Source organism: Podarcis tiliguerta (assembly GCF_965153285.1).
Source record: "Podarcis tiliguerta genome assembly, chromosome: 9".
Classification (NCBI taxonomy): Eukaryota; Metazoa; Chordata; class Lepidosauria; order Squamata; family Lacertidae; genus Podarcis; species Podarcis tiliguerta.
In genome coordinates, this window is record NC_139542.1 from 64,234,590 (window position 1) to 64,254,925 (window position 20,336).

The 20,336-nt window shown below is 43.1% G+C and overlaps 1 protein-coding gene across 2 annotated transcripts in view; it reads right to left on the bottom strand.

Moving 5' to 3' along the window:
* Positions 1-20,336, bottom strand: part of TBC1D19 (TBC1 domain family member 19) — a 73,393-nt gene that overhangs the window by 14,383 nt on the left and 38,674 nt on the right. For both annotated transcript variants that reach the window (XR_014515371.1, XM_083458335.1), the window contains exons 12-17: positions 19,602-19,676; positions 16,503-16,565; positions 7,883-7,967; positions 4,117-4,161; positions 2,452-2,484; positions 906-1,015 (exon numbers count right to left, since the gene is read on the bottom strand). Coding sequence is in view for 1 of the 2 variants with exons in the window: in XM_083458335.1 (XP_083314461.1) it covers positions 906-1,015; positions 2,452-2,484; positions 4,117-4,161; positions 7,883-7,967; positions 16,503-16,565; positions 19,602-19,676 (411 nt within the window). In the remaining variant the exon portion in view is untranslated. The remainder of the gene's footprint in view (positions 1-905; positions 1,016-2,451; positions 2,485-4,116; positions 4,162-7,882; positions 7,968-16,502; positions 16,566-19,601; positions 19,677-20,336) is intronic.

Consider the following 20,336-nt stretch of genomic DNA (forward strand, 5'->3'; position numbering starts at 1 on the left):
GCAGCTAATAAGCTTGATCTTTATTGATCTGTTGCAACAGGGTGCTGCCCTCACCTGCAAGAGAGAGGAGGAACCCAGAAAAATGGCACGCAAGGCCTTATAAAGACTTTTGAAATTGCCACCCTGTAGATCAAGACCACCCCCAGAAACATCATACATACATCACAGAAGGGGTGTAACCTAAGACCACCCCTCAGATACATCATACCTACATCACGGAAAAGGCGGTCTTAAAACAGAAATTTGAATGTTGTTTTTCTCCTGTCGTTATTTATCTCCTGTCTGGCAGGTTACTTGATTGGATTGCCTGGCCATTCTTTTGTAGTGATAAATATTTAGTTTCTGGGCCTGGTCACAGGCTCACACCCTATTCAAACACAGACATACCCTTACGACAGGATTTGTGAAGGAAAAGACAATGGGGAGGCTTTTCCATTTTCCTTTGACATTGCAGAAAAAACATTTGGTCAGTTTGGGACAGTTTGAAAATCAAAATGGTCCAGGTCGGTCTTCCTGTGCTGATCTATATATGTGCTTGGTTGGTACACTTATGAATATTTAACATATATCTAAGACCTCACAATTCCTATCACAATGTTCCTGCATTGCAGGGGGTTGGTCTAGATGATCCTCAGGGTCTCTTCCAACACGTGTGATTCTATTATCCCTATGAAAAAGGCCAATAAACTGACAGTATAAAGCTGTCTTGTACATTCCTATTTAATAAGCAAGAGATTTTATCAACACAGAGGTCTACATTTTAAAATATTTTTGTACAAGTCAAACAAAGCGAAGGTTTACTTAGACAGCGTTCTTGAGTTTTTAGAACAGGCACAGTAAAAAGAGACAGGCATATTTTAGTTTGTTGCGTTTTGCATGTTCAGATTTGTTCAAAGCAAACTTACGGATGGGTGAGAAGAGATGGAATGAAGTCGGAAGAAATAGCGCACGTATATTTCGCGAAACATCTGATACAGCTTGGAAGGTTCGTTATACAGGAAACAAAGTGGAGCGACTGAAAGGATAAAAGACATTCGTTATCACAACACCACTACTTGTTAAAATCACAAGATGCATGTCAAACAAAACCTGCATATTCTGAATGAACACCAGTTCTTTGTGGAGGTAGAAATAAGAATAACACGTATGTTAATGCAGCCGCAGCTATGGAATAACCGTGTCTTTTCTTAATAGTCATTCAAGTATTGCCTTTTTATTGACAAGTGGAATAACAACAGGCCACTTTAAACATGTGATTACTTTGGGAATGACAGTCTCACAGTTAAGACATATTTGCTTGAAGGCACAATGCTGTTAATCAGGACCAAAGCATGGGTTGCACATACAAAGTCACACAAATTTATTTACAGTGGTACCTCAGGTTACATACGCTTCAGGTTACAGACTCCGCTAACCCAGAAATAGTGCTCCAGGTTAAGAACTTTGCTTCAGGATGAGAACAGAAATCGTGCGGCGGCAGCAGGAGGCCCCATTAGTTAAAGTGGTGCTTCAGGTTAAGAACAGTTTCAGGTTAAGAACAGACCTCCAGAACGAATTAAGTACTTAACCCGAGGCACCACTGTATTTATTTATTTAGTAAAATAACCAGTGAAGAAACTGGGGTAGCACATAAATACTATCCATAGGTAGGTACTTCCATGCAACCCCAACCTGGTTGCAAAATATGAACCACCCCAGAACCTGTGATCATCACCTGAAGCCCTTCTTTGTGTGCTCCCTCCATGATAGATCCCAAGGGCAGCAACACAAGAATGGACCTTTTCTGTGGTGGCTCCGTTTGTGGACAGTTCTTTCCAGGGAGGCTCGCCTGACACCATTATTATATCTCTTTATACACCAGACAAGAACTTTCTTCTACAACTAGGCCTGTGGCCTTTAACTATCTGTGGCCTTTTAGAAGTTGGTTGGGTGTTTTAAATGTATTTTTTAACCTTCATTTTAATGTATCTATGTCGTGGGGATGTTTGGTTGGTTACTTGGTCGGTTGTAGGTTGCTTTGAGTTATCTTGGGCAAAATAAAGTGACTAACATTTAATTCAGAAGAAGAAGAACAGCAACAATAGAAAAATTAATAAAAAATCAGAATTAGCCTCCTGGGCAGGGGGAGAATGGCGAAGAAGGCTCTTCTTCCTCCGACGATGAACAACAGGCCCCATTACTTGCCAAAAATTCCCCGAATCCTAAGGCTATGAGATGCAAGCCAAATATAGGAGCCTGACAGCTCAAAAAACTCCCTGGCCCCATTCTCCAGAAATCCCACCTACTGAAATGCTGGAACTAAGACCAGCAATCCAACTTAATCTCCACCAAACCTCCAGGTATGATAAACACAGACAGATATGATATTGCAACAATATAAACTGACTTACTTATTCAATTAATCAAACTTCCAATTTTTAGCTCCAGTGCTAGTATTGAAGAGCCACTTACCGTACATCGAAAAGCCATGGAAAGGGATTACACCTGCAAAACAGAGATATTCCAGTTTACTGTGAGGATTGTTCATGATTCCACAGTTCTTTATGCTTTGTAAGGGAAAAAACCCCAGACAAAAGTCTACCCAACCGATGACAAAAGCCATCAAAAAAAGCCACTGGTTAGCAATCATAAATCGGAGGCTAACCAGTGGCTCAATAAAATCTCCTTCTTCAAATGCCAAAAACAGAAAGCCTTACAAGCCTAACAACAGATGGTTGGCGAGCTGCATTCAATGTAAAGGGTCAGAAATTCTGCAGGCTTCTTTTAGTTCAGAGTTGATGGCTTTTTTGAGGCCATGGCCAAATGTAAAGTTAGCCACCCCACTAAGAGCTGCATGTCAACAATGTGCACACATTCATTGCACATGTATGTTCATCGCATACACTCGCTGCACGTGCAGACACACAGTGTTCTCTCATTGTCTTGCACTTCCCACTTCAATTAGGAGGAATAATAATAATAATTTTATTGTTTATACTCCGCCCATCTGTCTGGGTTTCCCCAGCCACTCTGGGTGGCTTCCAGAAAAAGATAAAAAATAATAAAATGTCAGACATTAGAAACTTCTCTGAACACGGCTGCATTCAGATGTAGTCTCGAAGTGGTGTAATTCTTTATCTGCCTGACATCTTATGAGAGGGCGTTCCACAGGGAGGGCGCCACCACTGAGAAGGCCCTCTGCCTGGTTCCCTACTGAAAACTCAGAAGTGGAGCCACTCATGACAGTTCAACTGTGAAGAAGTTCTAAGGATGTATTGGTGCTATTTGTCTGGGATTGTATTATACTGTCTTGCAAAGGCATCTCTTCTCCTTCTGGTGCAGCACCATCGCTAGAAGGTCTTAGCGCAGGGCTGCCGTATTCCAGACCCCGAAATACGGGTGGCCCGGTTTGCAAATTGTGCAACTCACTTGCTACTAATGCAAATTGCATGGTGAGTTGGGAAAGGGTTCAGCAAGCCCGCTCCCACAGACTTCCAACTCCAGACCATGAGCTAGTGGCAGAAAGGCCAGCTCGTGCTGTAAAAATTGTACTACAGCATATGCAAAATATGCTCAGCCAAAGACAATGGTGGGATTAAAGGTAAAGGTACCCCTGCCCGTACAGGCCAGTCTTGACAGACTCTAGGGTTGTGCGCCCATCTCACTCAAGAGGCCGGGGGCCAGCACTGTCCGGAGACACTTCCGGGTCACGTGGCCAGCGTGACATCGCTGCTCTGGCGAGCCAGAGCCGCACACGGAAACGCCGTTTACCTTCCCGCTAGTAAGCGGTCCCTATTTATCTACTTGCACCCGGGAGTGCTTTCGAACTGCTAGGTTGGCAGGCGCTGGGACCGAACAACGGGAGCGCACCCTGCTGCGGGGATTCAAACCGCCAACCTTTCAATCGGCAAGCCCTAGGCGCTGAGGCTTTTACCCACAGCGCCACCTGCGTCCCATTAATGGTGGGATTAAGCACGCCCAAACAGTGGCTAGAACATTGTCAGTTGTCTAAGAAAAGAGGGAATCTCCTTCCTGTCAAACCCTGCTGTGTTTCCAGTTGTCCGTTACATAAATTAGGAGAAATTATTGCAGTTTCCCCTTTCGCCACTAGAGGAGGCAACAAGATAACTGCTTTACCATTTGGTGGATAAAAGACAGCATATTCTTCCATGCCAAGCTTCCCTGTGAAAAGAACAGTCAATGGAAAAGAGTAAGTAACAGACGTACCGGACGAGAACACAGACTTTTCCAAATTGAAAATGTAGTTCTGATACAGTTAAGGAAGTGGGAGGTTAGGAATGATTATCGTGTAACGCTACAGAGCTGTAAAACAGACCAATCTACAAAATAATCTTCTAAAAGAACGAACAATGAATGAGATCTATGCAAATATGTGAAACATGTCTTACTCAAACTTTTAATAGCCACCTATTGGATTTCTTAATATGAATTTTGGGGAAACAATCCTGCTCTCCATTTCTGAGTTTGCACGCAGACAAGCAAGTTGGACAGGATTGATTAATTGATTGATTGATTTTATATACCACCCTATACAGTGGTACCTCAGGTTAAGTACTTAATTCGTTCCGGAGGTCCGTTCTTAACCTGAAACTGTTCTTAACCAGAAGCACCACTTTAGCTAATGGGGCCTCCTGCTGCCGCCGCGCTGCCAGAGCACGAATTCTGTTCTCATCCTGAAGCAAAGTTCTTAACCCAAGGTACTATTTCTGGGTTAGCGGAGTCTGTAACCTGAAGCGTATGTAACCTGAAGTGTACTTAACCCGAGGTACCACTGTACCTGGAGGTCTCAGGGCAGCTCACAGACCAAGTGAGTGAGTGGTTTTCTCACTTCACTTGCCATTTAACAACAACAGTTCAAATACTGAGCACCAAAGCGGATGTGATTGATGGTTCGGTTCTCTCACAGATAGGTAGATTTAATTTAAAACCGTCGTGTGAGGCTGGTAGTTTGACTGGCAAACTATCACTGGGTGCTTAACCCTTTCTTTCTATGGCATTTCCCTGCTGTAATTATCCTACTTCATATCTATTTCGGAGGTGGGAAGGGACTTAAACATCCCACCCACTATCGCAGTTAGACTAGGAGCTGATGCAGCAACTTTGGAGTAAAAATGTCTCTGGGAAATCCTCATCACGGATCTTTCCCATCACATTTCCTTTGCGGCTCAGGATTTGAACCTGCCGTTGCTCAACGTTAAGTGAAGGGAAAAGCCGACTCCTTTTGACATACTCTCTCCACGGCGGCACGGAGATACGGGACCCAAACCTACCTCCATTTTCCTCTTCAGCCAGATGAGCTTCTGAAGGAAAATGTCGTATATCAGGGCTAAGAAGGACTAGGCCCTCTTTGCAAAGCCTCTCCTCCTTCCGGAGGGGAGGGGTTGTGAGCGGGAGCCGACTCCCGCGTCACGCAGGGGGCTCTGCCCTCTGCCCTGCCATCATAGCTCGCGCGCCATGCCTCCCCAGTTGGGCACCCAATCGGGTGACACCGCGGGGGCGTGGTCTGGCCGCTCAAATGCGGCCGTGCCAGCTCTCCCGCCACTGCACCGCTGATTTCCACAAATCTCCCACCCACCACTCCCTTTAGAGCGTAGTTTCTCACTGGACCTGGTTGCCCAGGGGGCCTGGTAGGAGTTTTTTCCAATTGGCAAATTGTCACCGGCCTCTTGGTTTTTTTCGCCTACCTCGTGGCAATCGTCACAACTTTCGTGGTATTTGGCGGTTAGGCATTGGAACGTGTTGTTGGTGTATGGAAGGGCAAGGTGTGGCCATCGCCTACCCCATGGGGTATTCCGTTAAAGGAATCCGGCGGTCGTGGCTCCTGTTTGATGCCCTGTGTGGCGGGGGGCCATGGCACGACCCCCGGTGACATCAGGGGAGAGCTTACAGTTGTATTTGCATCAACAGGCTCCCAAGACTGGTGGTTAACCCCTCATCAGACTCACCCCTCTCCGAGTGGGTGGAGTCAGATTTGCTGTTGTCCAATGCCTAAGGCAATACCTTCTCACATGCTGTAATCAATAAAGTTGTGGCCTTTTCTAGCCCATTAACCTAATATCCTGTGTCCACGTGTCTTTATTATTCCCAAGCGGGGGACGAGTCTTCGAATCACAAACCACTTCCCTGGTCAAATTAAAGTTCCATGCAGCTGTTATGACCGGGAAAGGAAGTGTGAGGTCCTGATCATTTATGCCCTGGGTCACATCAGGCAGAGGAAGGGAAGGGAATAAAAAGTGGTGAAAACTCTGCTGCCCATTCAGTTAAAGGGCCATCACTTTTTCTCTCGGGGCATCAAGGGGAACAGAGCACACCATGGTTTTTTGGGGGGGATCAGCTGAGACCTTCTACTGGAAGGAGAAGAGGATCTTAGGCTGTTCTGCCCAGCACAATACAAAACTGCCTTCCTGCCTTAGCTTTCTGTGAAGACAGATTTCCATGGCCAAGCCAAGCATCATTCCCTCTCCCCCATCCCTTCTGCCTAGTATCAATAAGGCTTAAAAGAAATTAGCAGGACTTAAAAAGTGCTTTGCTTTGAGAGGATCAAACCCATTATTTCAATCTAGAGAGCAGAAGCATTATTTGAGCGAAACTGCTGTTTTAGCATATGCCTACATGAATTTTAAAATACAGTGGTACCTTGGGTTACATACACTTCAGGTTACAGACTCTGCTAACCCAGAAATAGTACCTCAGGTTAAGAACTTTGCTTCAGGGTGAGAACAGAAATCGTGCTCCGGAGGTGCGGCGGCAGCAGGAGGCCCCATTAGCTAAAGTGGTGCTTCAGGTTAAGAACAGTTTCAGGTTAAGAATGGACCTCCGGAATGAATAAAGTACTTAACCCGAGGTACCGCTGTAGGGTCATTTTCTCTCTCTGAAGTTAAGCAGGGACCTATGATGCGATCTGGAGAGAATGTAAAAGATGACAGTCATGGTTGGTTTTAGAGCCTTAGGTTTTATGGTAGATGAAAATGCTCTCTAGTTCTGCTTTTGATCTGTTTTCGTCTTTTCTGTGAACCGCCCTGAGACCTCAAGGTATGGGGTGATATATAAATTCAATAAATCAATCAATCTTTCATATATACTGTTCATGTGCAGAATGTTTAGCAGTGAAAATCCAATCCGCAACACTGAATCCTGTAGGAATTTTTTTTAAGCTGCATTATAAAACATAATTAGCATTTTTGAAATGCAGTAACAGTTGGGCACAAAGTCACAAGCATTCTGTTGGCCAGGGAATATACATTTGTAGACTTCCTACTTTTATGGCAGGGAGAGAAATCCTATTATATAGTACAGCTGTTTAAAGTATTGAACTGCCTCACATGTAGGCAACTGAAAAGAAAGCACAAACACACAGCCAGCTGCCTTTACAGTCACCATCAAAAAAAGTATGGGTACATGTTATTTTTCCCCTCCGCAGGGATAACAGTAGCAGTGGGTGAGACTTGTCAGGAGAAAAGCACTGCAAGAGGGAAAGATTAGAATGACCCCTCTTCCCCTGGTCTTCAGCTTCAAATTGCAGCCTCAGTATATAGAAGGAGGCAAAGGAAAAAGAAACACAGAACTACACATAATGTCTGGTTCTGCTCACATAATGTCTGGTTCTTGCCACACCGAATGTAGCCTACCGACTATGCTGCCAAGTGCTCAACCCCTGCAACAAAAAAGCCAACTAAAAAATCCACCTGTTTTTGCAGGCAGCACAAAAGTAGGTTATTTGTGGTGAGCAACATATACAGTTTGCATTGTAGTGTTAAGACTTGGACCAGAGAAATCTGGTTTTGAATCCTGCTCAGCCGTTGACGATCACTAGTGGAAGTCAAAGGCTGGTCACCAACAATAATCTTATATAAATACCATCAATAAATATTTGTTTCTTTACCTCGAACGTATGATTTGGGTGGAGTAGCACTATTGTACGCAAAGTGTTCCAACACTGAAGTGTCTCGTGAGAAACAAAGTAATACCTGTAAAAACAACAACAGGAATGTCAGAAACCTTTCAGTGAATAAGATCACCTTGAAGTTTGACATTAAACGGCCATTTCCTGCAAAATAAAAATACAGGCAAATAAATTGACTAGCTTAGCCTCTTCATCCTCTCAGGTTGTACTGGTCACTTTGAGAGAAAGGCAAGTTAAATCTTTGAATTTCTCTATAACATGCAAATTGTCTCGCCAATTCAGAGCAAGGTATATCTAACTCAGACAATAGATTTGTCCACACTTTTACAGCAAAACTAAATGTAATGTAAGAGATCCATGATCAGATCTCCCATTTTCTTGGTTTTCTTAAAAGCAGCTAACAGGGAACCTCAAATTGCAGAAGCGAGGGGGGGGGGGATATTTTCCATCCATGTCTCTGTATCTCTTTCTCTCTCACATACACACACCTGCTATTTGTCCAGCTGTGGAAAACACAGGTGAAAACAGAATTACATTTCCAGGAGTGCTTCCAGCTCTTCAAAATCTAAACAAAAGAACTGGTCTTTTAGACAACTAATGCAAGTTTGAGGAGGAAACAGTTTATCCTGCCTTCATTCTGAACAACAGCCAGAACTTCACTTTTCTCTTTGTATTCACCTCTGTTGTTATAAATTAGCTTTTAATTTTTCCTATTTATTAGTACTTTGAGTGTACCATGTTTTGATAGCTTAGATAGGATCAAAAGCTGGTAATGAATAATGTTGGTTGTAAAGTGTGTGTTTAAGATAAAGGCCCTTTGTCATCTGAAAAAAATGTTAATCTGCAAAATAGGAAGCTGCTCAAGGAGGTAAAAGACAGAAAATTATTATGTCCTCTGTCAGAAGCGCAGACATTTTCCCAAGACATTTTTGCTTTTGACAAATATAATTATCAAAAGGCTGTGTTTACAAAAATAATAAACAAAAAGGAGCTGAGTGGATGATGTACAGTGAAACATTACCATGGCATTCTAGGTAGAATGAAGGCAAGATAAACTGTGTTTCCTCCTCAAAATTGCATTAGTTGTCTAAAAGAACAGTTCTTTTGTTTAGATTTTGAAGAGATGGAAGCATTCCTGGAAATCTAATTCTGTTTTCACCTGTGTTTTCCCCAGCTGGACAAATAACAGGTGGGGGGGGGGGGAGAGGGAGAGACAGACGGACAGAGACATGGATGGAAAATATTAACCCCGCTTCTGCAATTTGAGGTTCCCTGCTAGCTGCTTTTAAGAAAACCAGGAAACTGGGAGATCTGATCATGGATCTCTTGCATTACATTTAATTTTGCTGTAAAAGTTTGGACAAATCTATGCAGCTGCATAGCAGATGTTGTAAATAAAAAATCTGCCCTTTTCCCTTATGGGGTATCCAAGAGCCCATATAGAGTCCTTACATAGGTTCCCTATTGGTAGGAGAAAATAACAGAGGCCAACCAGAGAATATTGAGAAGCAAAGCAGCTAGTAAGCTTGATCTTTATTGATCTGTTGCAACAGGGTGCTCCCCTCACACGCAGGAGAGGAAGAGGACCCCCAAAATTGCTGTGCAAGGGCTTATAAAGACTTTGAAATTCCCATCCTGTAGATCAAGACCACCCCCAGAAACATTATGCATACATCACAGAAGGGGTGTAACCTAAGACCACCCCTCAGATACATCCCACCTACATCACAGAAATTTAAATGTTGTTTTTCTCCTATCACAGTTTATCTCCTGTCTGGCAAGTTACTTGATTGGATTTCCTGGGGAGCCCGACCATTCTTTTGTAGTGGTAAAATACTTATTTCCTGGGCCAGGTCACAGGCTCACACCTTATTCAAATAGACATATCCTTGAGACAAGATTTGTGAGGAAAGAGACAATGGGGAGGCTTTTCCAGTTTAACCTTGCAGAGAAAGGATTTGGTCAGTTTAGGAATCAAAATGGTTCCAGGTTGGTCTTCCTGTGTTGATCTATGTATGTGCAGTTATGAACATTACCATATATCTAATACCATAAAATTCCTATCACACAGACAGGAAGGAAAGTGTATGGATCTGCATTCTACCTAGAATGCTTTCAGTGCCATGGCAATGTCTCCCTGTGCATCAGCCACTCAGACTGCTCCTTTTTGTTTAATATTTTTGTAAACACAGCCTTTCGATAATTACATTTGTCAAAAGCAAAAATGTCTTGGGAAAATGTCTGCGCTTCTGACAGAGGACATAATAATTTTCTGGCTGAGATATGGTTTTTACCTCCTTGAGCAGCTTCCTATTTTGCAGATTAACATTTTTTCAGATGACAAAGGGCCTTTATCTTAAACACACACTTTACAACCAACACTATTCATTACCAGCTTTTGATCTTATCGGAACTGTCAAAACATAGTACACTCAACAAAGTACTAATAAAAAGGAAAAATTAAAAGCTAATTTAGAACAACTGGGGTGAATACAAAGAGAAAAGTGAAGTTCTGGCTGTTGTTCAGAATGCAGATGCACACATTTTTGCTTCCTGTCCTGTTTCCTGCCATTTACATTCTCAGATTTCCCCAAGAACAGTGAAAGCCTTATATTTCTAGCAAAAAGCAAAGCTGGGATGGCCCATCCCTGGGCAGAAAGGCCTGGGCAAGCCACAAAGTCCTGCCAATTCGAGAATAGCTCTTTAGCAAGAACACTGTAACTCTTTAAACAAGAATAGTCAGGTTTTACGTCATTTTATTTATGTTTCGTGTAAATTTCATTTTACGTTAGCACTTGTTCAGATAGGGACCCATCAGAGAATACTGCCATTCACCAAGGAAATTCAAAATGTGAAGTTTGTGTTTTATTTTGGTTTGTGTCCATTGCTATTGGCTGGTAGGTTTTACACCGATATATAACTCCCTTGCTTTGTGATAGTCTGATGGCACCTATAAATAAATAAATGAATGAATCTGAACAACAGTCAACAGTGCAAAGCTACCTCTCCTGTTAAGCAATGACTTAGTTTTAAAGAAGCTGGGGAGGATATGACTTGATCAGTCCAGACGTCGCATGCAATCCATTCTCCCCAATCTTATCACTGCATTTGCTTGTATGAGACACAGAGAAACATCTGTAATGAGGCATTAAGAAAACTGGGGATGCTTCCTTTGCAGCTAAAACACGCACACAGACTTCATTATATTTGTATAGTTATTGTCAGGGAACTGCCATCAGAGCGGGAGGCGGAGAAGAGGCTCCCGGACGATGGAGGAGAGGGTCCTAGTAGAAGGAGGGATAGCCCATCCGCTGGGGAAGGTAATCAGCGTAACACCAGTGGAGAAGGGGAGGAGATAGAGGAATCGGAGAGGTGGCTCCAGGACTCTTCGCAGGAGACCAGTGGAGAGGGCACAAGTGCTCCTTTGCCCACACCCATCTTGCGCAGGAAACTTTCGCGCAGGCAACGGGGGAGGAGACTGGACGTCAAACAGCTTCTATGTTGGAAGCGGTTTAAGAAACGCCCACTGACGGATTCTGCCAGCGACTGAGGCAGCCACGGATTTTGAGGCTGTCCGGACAGAAAGGGTTCAACCATGCAACCTAGCCAGGAGTAAAGGCAACTTACGCACGAGCAACCCCTAGAACCATTACAGTTATCAAGGTGTTTGTGCTTAATCAAACCTAATGCCGTAGTACCACAAATGTCTGTATTTAGCCAAAATGAGATGGGAAAGACAAGTCCCTTCATTCTCCCCAAAGGCGTTGCTTCCAATAGAACTTATACATTAAACATGTGTCCTCTGATGCTTAAGGTGAATGTGGGAAGCAGATTTTCAAAGGAGAATCAAGTAGGCAGGAGGAAGGTACCTTGGTTCTTGAGTGGAATCCATTCCGGAAGTCCGTTTGACTTCGGAAAACATTCAAAAACCAAATCACGGGTTCTGATTGGCTGCAGGAGCTTCCTGCGCTCAATCGGAAGTCCCAGAAGACTTTCGGGTTCCAAAAAATGTCCGCAAACCGGAACCACTCACTTCCGGGTTTGCGGCGTTTGGGAGCCAAAACGTTCGAGTCACAAGGCGTTCAAGAACCAAGGTATGACTGTGCTTGCTGTGCCAGCCAATCGTTCCCTGAAAATTCCACTAGGCCGTTTTCGCCATAGGCGGGCCTGGCTAAACGAAAAAGAGCAAGAAAACAACAACATGTCTCCAAGCATAAAGTAACATTTCCAGGGGAATTTGGGAGGGGGGGGAGCATTCAGCAACCCCTCCCACCAAATGACTCTCTATTCTAAGTGATGTGTCCCTCCCCACAAGGCATATGCAGCTAGAGCCCCAGTTTTCACTATCTAATATGAATTTTTACTCTTAGATAGCTGCCTGCTATGAGGTATAGGAGTGACCACACCTACAAGAAAGTTTAATTCTGTTCATTTCCTGCCCATTCGTTTGTTCTCTGCACTGGTCAGTGTTTTCGTTGATGAATTAGATGAACAAGGAAACACACCATTTTTGCAAAATGATAACTTAGTACTGCCCTGCAGAGAGCAATTTACGGGTAACTGACTTATCTATATTTATCCCCAGGATTTTGAATGACATCAGATTATTTACTCTGACAGGAGAAGAGTTCGCACTGTCGTTGGCATTTCAGAGCTAACTGATTCAGAAAGTGGCGTTTTAGACTTCCTTCAGTCAAAACTGTCAAGCGACCACTGACTGGAAAATATTTTTCATTCTACCTGCTGCCAGTCCAGAAGCTCCTTTTGATTATGAAACAGATTTTTGGATTAATTTTGCCTGCCCAGGACTGGGCTGCGCTTCCCCTGAAATAGCAGGTCCAGAGTATGGGGGTACCTCTTGTTCCACCTTTGTCACTGGGAGCATAGGCAGCCTCAGTGGTTGAAGTGCCTTTTACCAGCTGCACTGGGTACAACAGCTACAACCAGGATAACTTGATCACAGCAGTTTAGGCATTACTGCCATGCACTCTGTGTGGGGCTTCCCTTCCACTTGACCCGGAAACTGCATTTTTTTGCAGAATACAGGTGCTGACAGCTGTGGGACTCTGTCACCATATAACACCTCTGCTCATAGATATTCACTGGTTGCCAGTTTGCTACCAAGCCAAGTTCCAGGTGTTACTGTTGGTAAAGGTTAAAAAAAGGTAAAGGACCCCTGGACGGTTAAGTCCAGTCAAAGGCAACTCTGGGGTTGCGGTGCTCATCTCGCTTTCAGGCTGAGGGAGCCGGCGTTTGTCCACAGACAGCTTTCCAGCTCATGTGGCCAGCAGGACTAAACTGCTTCTGGTGCAACGGAACACAGTGATGGAAACCAGAGTGCACGGAAATGCTGTTTACCTTCCCACTGCAGCGGTACCTATTTATCTACTTGCACTGGCGTGCTTTCAAACTGCTAGGTTGGCAGGAGCTGGGACAGAGCAATGGGAGCTCACCCTGCCATGGGGATTCGAACCACCGACCTTCCAATCAGCAAGCCCAAGAGGCTCAGTGGTTTAGATCACAGCGCCACCCACGTACCAACAGTAACGTTACTGTAGGTATATAAAACCGGTAGCCTGGGACCTGTTCAAATCTGTCTTTTAGTGTTGTGGTACCTGCACTTCGATACTCCCTGTTAACAGACATTTAGAGACGTGCTTTTGCTGTATTTTTTTGGCACATGATCAAAACATTCTTGTTTAGGGAAGCCTATCAAAACATCTATATGGGGACACACTGGGCTATTTTTGAGGTTCTTCCCCACATTAAGGTTGTTTTTAACTAACTTTTTTTTGTATTTCTGCAAACTGCAGGCTTCCCCTGAACCTGCTAATACTTGTATATAGGTGCTGCTGCTTTGACTAGATAAGGACTCGTGCTCAGATCATGAGCTTTCAATTAGTACATTAGTATTACTGGTAAGATGGATAGGGAGGTATAAATTCTGCTGTAGATTTTTAATATTAAAAAAACAGCATCATACATATCACACACAAAACAGGAGTCCTAATTTTTGTTAATTTCTAGCATTCAGAGGACTAAACAAATCAGTCTGTCCTCTAAGGAGGGATACATTCAGCCACCAATATATTTCAGCTTGTTTTATGTAGCTATAATCGACAAAATGACAAGCCCACCCTAACAGCTGTGACTAATCGAGTTGAAAGTGCCACGAAAATGTGAAGCCTCCCCCATGACATTTATGTAGACACTGCAATCAAATACACATTAGGAAATTTGCAAATGTAATAAGCTTTCATTTAAGGAGACTAAAAAGAAACAATATATGCAAGTCCATACAAATTAGTTGGCTCTCCTTTACTAGAAGCAAAGGTAATAAATTACAGATGCTTGTTTACTTAAGACTAGCACTTCCTCATCCTAAGTGTTCAAGGTCGGAAACAGTATTGTATAAATATAAGAATACAACATTTCCTGTACAGAACTTTAGGACAAGAGACTGCTTAATACTATTATATTTAAGTGGTATTTACCGTATTTTTTCCTCTATAAGACTCACTTTTTCCCTCCTAAAAAGTAAGGGGAAATGTGTGTGCGTCTTATGGAGCGAATGCAGGCTGCGCAGCTATCCCAGAAGCCAGAACAGCAAGAGGGATTGCTGCTTTCACTGAGCAGCGATCCCTCTTGCTGTTCTGGCTTCTGAGATTCAGAATATTATTTTTGTTTTCCTCCTCCAAAATCTAGGTGCGTCTTGTGGTCTGGTGCGTCTTATAGAGCGAAAAATACGGTACCTTTTAAAACTAGCATTTCTTTCTGGGAGTTCCTCCCAAAACTCTTATCTCACACCTTTCTCAAAACTCACCTTTTCTTTGCCGTTTAATCTTCATCTCCACCTGAAACATGGTTTTAGCACATCTAACTGCATTTGATTGCATTTTTTACCCTCCCATTTCCCTTCCTTCTTTCTGTTTATGATGCCGTCAGTGACAAAATCTAGGTTGCAAGGTCTTTGGGGTAGTCCATCAACCCCTTTTGCTCATGTCATTCTGTGTAGCACCATATCTGTAGCTCTCTATATAAATAATGATCAACAATACTACTTTTCTCCTGCAAGTCCCATAGGACTCCAATGTGTACATGGTTTCGGCATGCAGAATCTGCCCCAATATCTTTCAATATCTCTCCATGGTTGCTCTTAATAAGCTAGATAGCTTAGGGCTCATCCATACTGTTGTTTAATGTGGATAGGAAGCTGGGAGTGGCCGCTGAGACCATGTAACACAGGTCCTGAAAGAACTACATTGGCTCCTGGTACGTTTCTGAGCACAAATCAAAGTTTTGGTGCTGACCTCTAAAGCCCTAAATGGCCTCGGTCCAGTATACCTAAAGGAGCATCTCCACCCCCATCACTCAGCCCAGACACTGAGGTCCAGCTCTGAGGGCCTTCTGGCAGTTACCTCAATGCAAAAAGTGAGGTTGTAAGGAACCAGGCAGAGGGACTTCTTGGTAGTGGTGCCCACTTTGTGGAACGTCCTCCCATCAGATGTCAAACAGATAAACAACTATCTGACTTTTAGAAAACACCTGAAGACAGGCCTGTTTAGGGAAGTTTTTAATATTCAATGTTTTATCGTGTTCTTAATATTCTGTTGGAAGCCGCCCAAAGTGGCTGAAGAAACCCAGCCAGATGGGTGGGGTATAAATAAATTAAAATTATTATTATATTATCATTCCTGTACCTCCATTAATTCTCAGCTGCACAAATCACATTCTCTTACAAATTAGTGCCTTTCCACTTTCCTCTCCCTCAATCTGGCTTTTCTTATACCAGAGATACTCCAAGGAGGAGAGGGTATGAGAAAATTCACAGTGTTCTGAAAGAGTATGCCGTATGGCCAACGGCAAATCAATAGAGGTCCAGAATTACTGCTATAAGTATTCACCAGTGCACATCAACGGACAGTACAGAAAAATCTAGCATCTCAAAGTGTAACCCTTCCCAGGGGATTCAATTTTCAGAGAGTCTTAGATCCTTTTCAGCTAGGGCTAACTTAGTGAAACCAGTCATCCAAACATTGTGGCTGCACAAAATGACAATTTGAATAGGAGTTTGACTTAGCCTGCTAAGGATTCCGCTGCTGGTCAGCTTAAAAGGTAAAGGTAAAGGTACCCCTGTCCGTACGGGCCAGTCTTGACAGACTCTAGGGTTGTGCGCCCATCTCACTCAAAGAGGCCGAGGGCCAGCGCTGTCCGAAGACACTTCCGGGTCACGTGTCCAGCGTGACATCGCTGCTCTGGCGAGCCAGAGCCGCACACGGAAACGCCGTTTACCTTCCCACTAGTAAGCGGTCCCTATTTATCTACTTGCACCCGGGAGTGCTTTCGAACTGCTAGGTTGGCAGGCGCTGGGACCGAACGACGAGAGCACACCCCACCGCAGGGATTCGAACCGCCGACCTTTCGATCGGCAAGCCCTAGGCGCTGAGGCTTTTACCCACAGCGCCACCCGTGTCCCTTAGTGCAACTGTAATTCACTACCAGTTTTACTGGGCTTAAAAGATACCTAGAACAAATTGTACCTAATTTGCATGTCACTTTTTTCCACTGACAGGCTGCTGCAATAACAGTAATTACTTACCTGATATAAATAATCCTCAAACACGAAGTAGTAGTCATCATTGCTGGCTGTCAGCTTCACATCCTGCAAATGAAAAACCATAAAAATTTGAAGCTGAGAAGTATATTTTCCAGCTGGGAAGCTCCTGCGGTGCATTAGCATAACAAGATCTTATTGTTGTCATGCTACAGAGTTAATAACTATTCACTCCACCTGTTGTCAACTTCACATTTCCTGCACACAGAAAAAATCTATTAGTATCATCATAACACTAGGCACTGATATCCGCATGCTACATTTGATCACGTCACTTCTAATTAGTTTTCATCAATGGGAGTTTCCCCACTCTTTCAATGGGAGAGGGAATGCAAATTATCTCACAATTAAAATTTTAACTGCATTCTGCAGTCATCAAAGAACGGAAAAACTAATCATGCACCCCTTTGAGAGTTCTAGGTTTGGATTTCTCAGACAGTAAGCTTTCCTTTGCCATGACATGTGGCAAGAACTGAGGAATGGTTTTGAAGAAGTTTGAGACAATGCATGGAATCAAAGAATTTTAGAGTTGGAAGGGACCCGAGGGTCATCTAGTCCAGCCCCCTGCAATGCCATACCAAAAATGCTTGCGGATTCCAGCTGAAAAACAACAGTAAAACTATGCATTTCTAAAACAGCTTGCATTTCTATATGCCCTTCCTATCACACCTGAAACACAAAGAGGCCAAGGAATCTGTTCTTGGTGGTTTGTAAATTGTTACAGTGTCTGTGTCTTACAGTGTCTAATTTATATATATATATATATATATATATGTGTGTGTGTGTGTGTGTGTATATATATATATATATATATATGCATATGCATATGCATGTATGTATGTATATGTATGTAAATGTGTGTACAGTGGTATCTCGGGTTACATACGCTTCAGATTACATACGCTACAGGTTACAGACTCCGCTAACCCAGAAATAATACCTCAGGTTAAGAACTTTGCTTCAGGATGAGAACAGAAATTGTGCTCCAGTGCCGCAGCAGCAGCAGGAGGCCCCATTAGCTAAAGTGGTGCTTCAGGTTAAGAACAGTTTCAGGTTAAGAACAGACCTCCGGAACAAATTAAGTACTTAACCCGAGGTACCACTGTGTGTGTGTGTGTGTGTGTGTGTGTACTGAATAAAATAGCTGCACAAACCTATGATCCAGATGCCATTTCTCTGGAAACCACCTAAATAGTCTGAGCCAGTGAATTGTGAAGATACATCACAGTTTGTTCTAATGTACACTGCTGTGGCAGAATGTCACACTGGTACAACACCACCACAGACACAACAAAGGAGCATATCAGGGAGGAGTCAGACTCAGAAAATGTATATCCCATCCCAAAGTAATATAATAGAGAGCAAAAAACCATTTCCCCCCTCTATTCACCATGCCTTTCCTATCCATTCAGGACAAAATTACAGATGTCTGACTAACAGCCAAAGTAGACAATGTATAGGAGTCCATGGATGCTGTTATTGTTGGTTGTAAATTAAGGCAGGTTTTCAATTTTTAAAAAGTAGCTTCAGAAGGACTCTTTTGAATCAGGGCTGTATTGAAGGATGACATTTAAGACAGACCCTCTCTCTATTCAACCCCAAATCCACATCTGAGATCCAGCGCCGAGGGCCTTCTCGGTAGTGGCACCCACCCTGTGGAACACCCTCCCTTCAGATGTGAAGGAAATAAGCAGCTATCCTATCTTTAAAAGACATCTGAAGGCAGCCCTGTTCAGGGAAGTTTTTAATATTTAATGCTGTACTATTTTTAACATTTGACTGGGAGCCACCCAGAGTGGCTGGGAAAATTCAGTCAGATGGGAGGGGTATAAATAATAAATTTATCATCATCATCATCATCATCATAATCTTCTCACATGCTTATAGAAATCGACTCTCAACTTCTGAGCAAGCTGTGCATATAATTGTTATGCTGGAAGAGTTGAGGCAACATTTCTTTTCGGAGAAATTGTCTGAATATCTTCTCTCTGCATCAGAAAAATCCGTCCACTTTGCAGAAGTTTCTCCACCATTTATTGACGTGGCCGACCAACCCACCCACAAACGCTGTGAAACAGGACATTGTGAAGGATGCAAAATATTGGCCAGGCTGCCACCACACTTGCAAGATAACAACAACTTGCAATAGCGGCATGGGGGGGGGGGGGGCTAAGGGAAAAATGGAAGAAGCTGGGCTAATGCCACTGCTAATGGTGACCCAAAAAGGAAGCTTGCCCAACCCCCATCTGTTCTTTCTTTTCCTTTCCAAAATAATTCAACGGGGGAGGGGGGAGCAGCAGAAATATTAACTATTGCACTGAACTACTGCAGATATGCTTCAGATACATGCAATTTTAGAAGAAACCTTTCACAAACTATAACAGTTGTTTTGCATTGAAAGTACAGTGGTACCTCGGGTTAAGTACTTAATTTGCTCTGGAGATCCGTACTTAACCTGAAACTGTTCTTAACCTGAAGCACCACTTTAGGTAATGGGGCCTCCTGCTGCTGCTGTGCCGCCAGAGCACGATTTCCATTCTCATCCTGAAGCAAAGTTCTTAACCTGAAGCACTATTTCTGGGTTAGCGGAGTCTGTAACCTGAAGCGTATGTAACCCGAGGTACCACTGTAGTAAAATAGAGATTCTGACACTGTGGTCAGTCAGCAAATAGATACAGATACAGTGGTACCTCGGGTTACATACGCTTCAGGTTACAGACTCCACTAACCCAGAAATAGTACCTTGAGTTAAGAACTTTACCTCAGGATGAGAACAGAAATCACGCACCGGCAGCGGGAGGCCCCGTTAGCTAAAGTGGTGCTTCAGGTTAAGAACAGTTTCAGGTTAAGTACAGACCTCCGGAACGAATTAAGTACTTAACCTGAGGTGCCACTGTACAGAGACAGAGAGAGAAACCTTCTAAAGGGAGATCATTATCCCAGTTGGTATCTGCATTGGGCAAATTGCTTTGGGATGCCTCATGGAAAGAGACTCATTAGTAAAAAGTGATGATGATGATGATGATGATGATGATACAAACCACATCAACAACAGATAGCGATATATAAATTAGAAATACTCACTTTATAAATCAAATTGTCCACCAAAAGGTCATGCTGAATCACATTAGACTTCAGTTGCTCATAGTACAAAACATCCTAGAACGAAATAATGCTAAATATCATTCATTGTGTGAGACTTAAAAGAAATGACACACTTCATAGTCGTGTTTTGCTTATTTTAATACCATAAGATGTTGAACATGGAATAAACAGCTTAAAAAGAAGGATATCAGGACACAATCTGAAAGATACTGTTGAGTATATCCCATTGAAATAAATGGGATATAATTTGCACATAAGTCGATCAAAAACTAAAATCTTTTTCAAACATCCAAATATGATACTTCCTCAAGTCGCTTCCTTCCGCCCAACCAGGCAATGAAAACTATCAAGTCTTCATAAGCACATAAAATTGCTTCACAAAGGAAAAAAATATGGCTCCATCTTTGCAAGTTTTTAAATGGATCTTTAAAAGCATTTTTATTTCAAGATGCATTTAATTAGGATGCTATGTGTTAAGATCTATATTGTTTTAATTGCTATTGATAGTTTTGGATGAGGCTCCAATACTTTGGCCACCTCATGAGAAGAGAAGACTCCCTGGAAAAGACCCTGATGATGGGAAAGATGGAGGGCACAAAGAGAAGGGGACGACAGAGGATGAGATGGTTGGACAGTGTTCTCGAAGCTACCAGCATGAGTTTGACCAAACTGCAGGAGGCAGTGGAAGACAGGAGTGCCTGGCGTTCTCTGGTC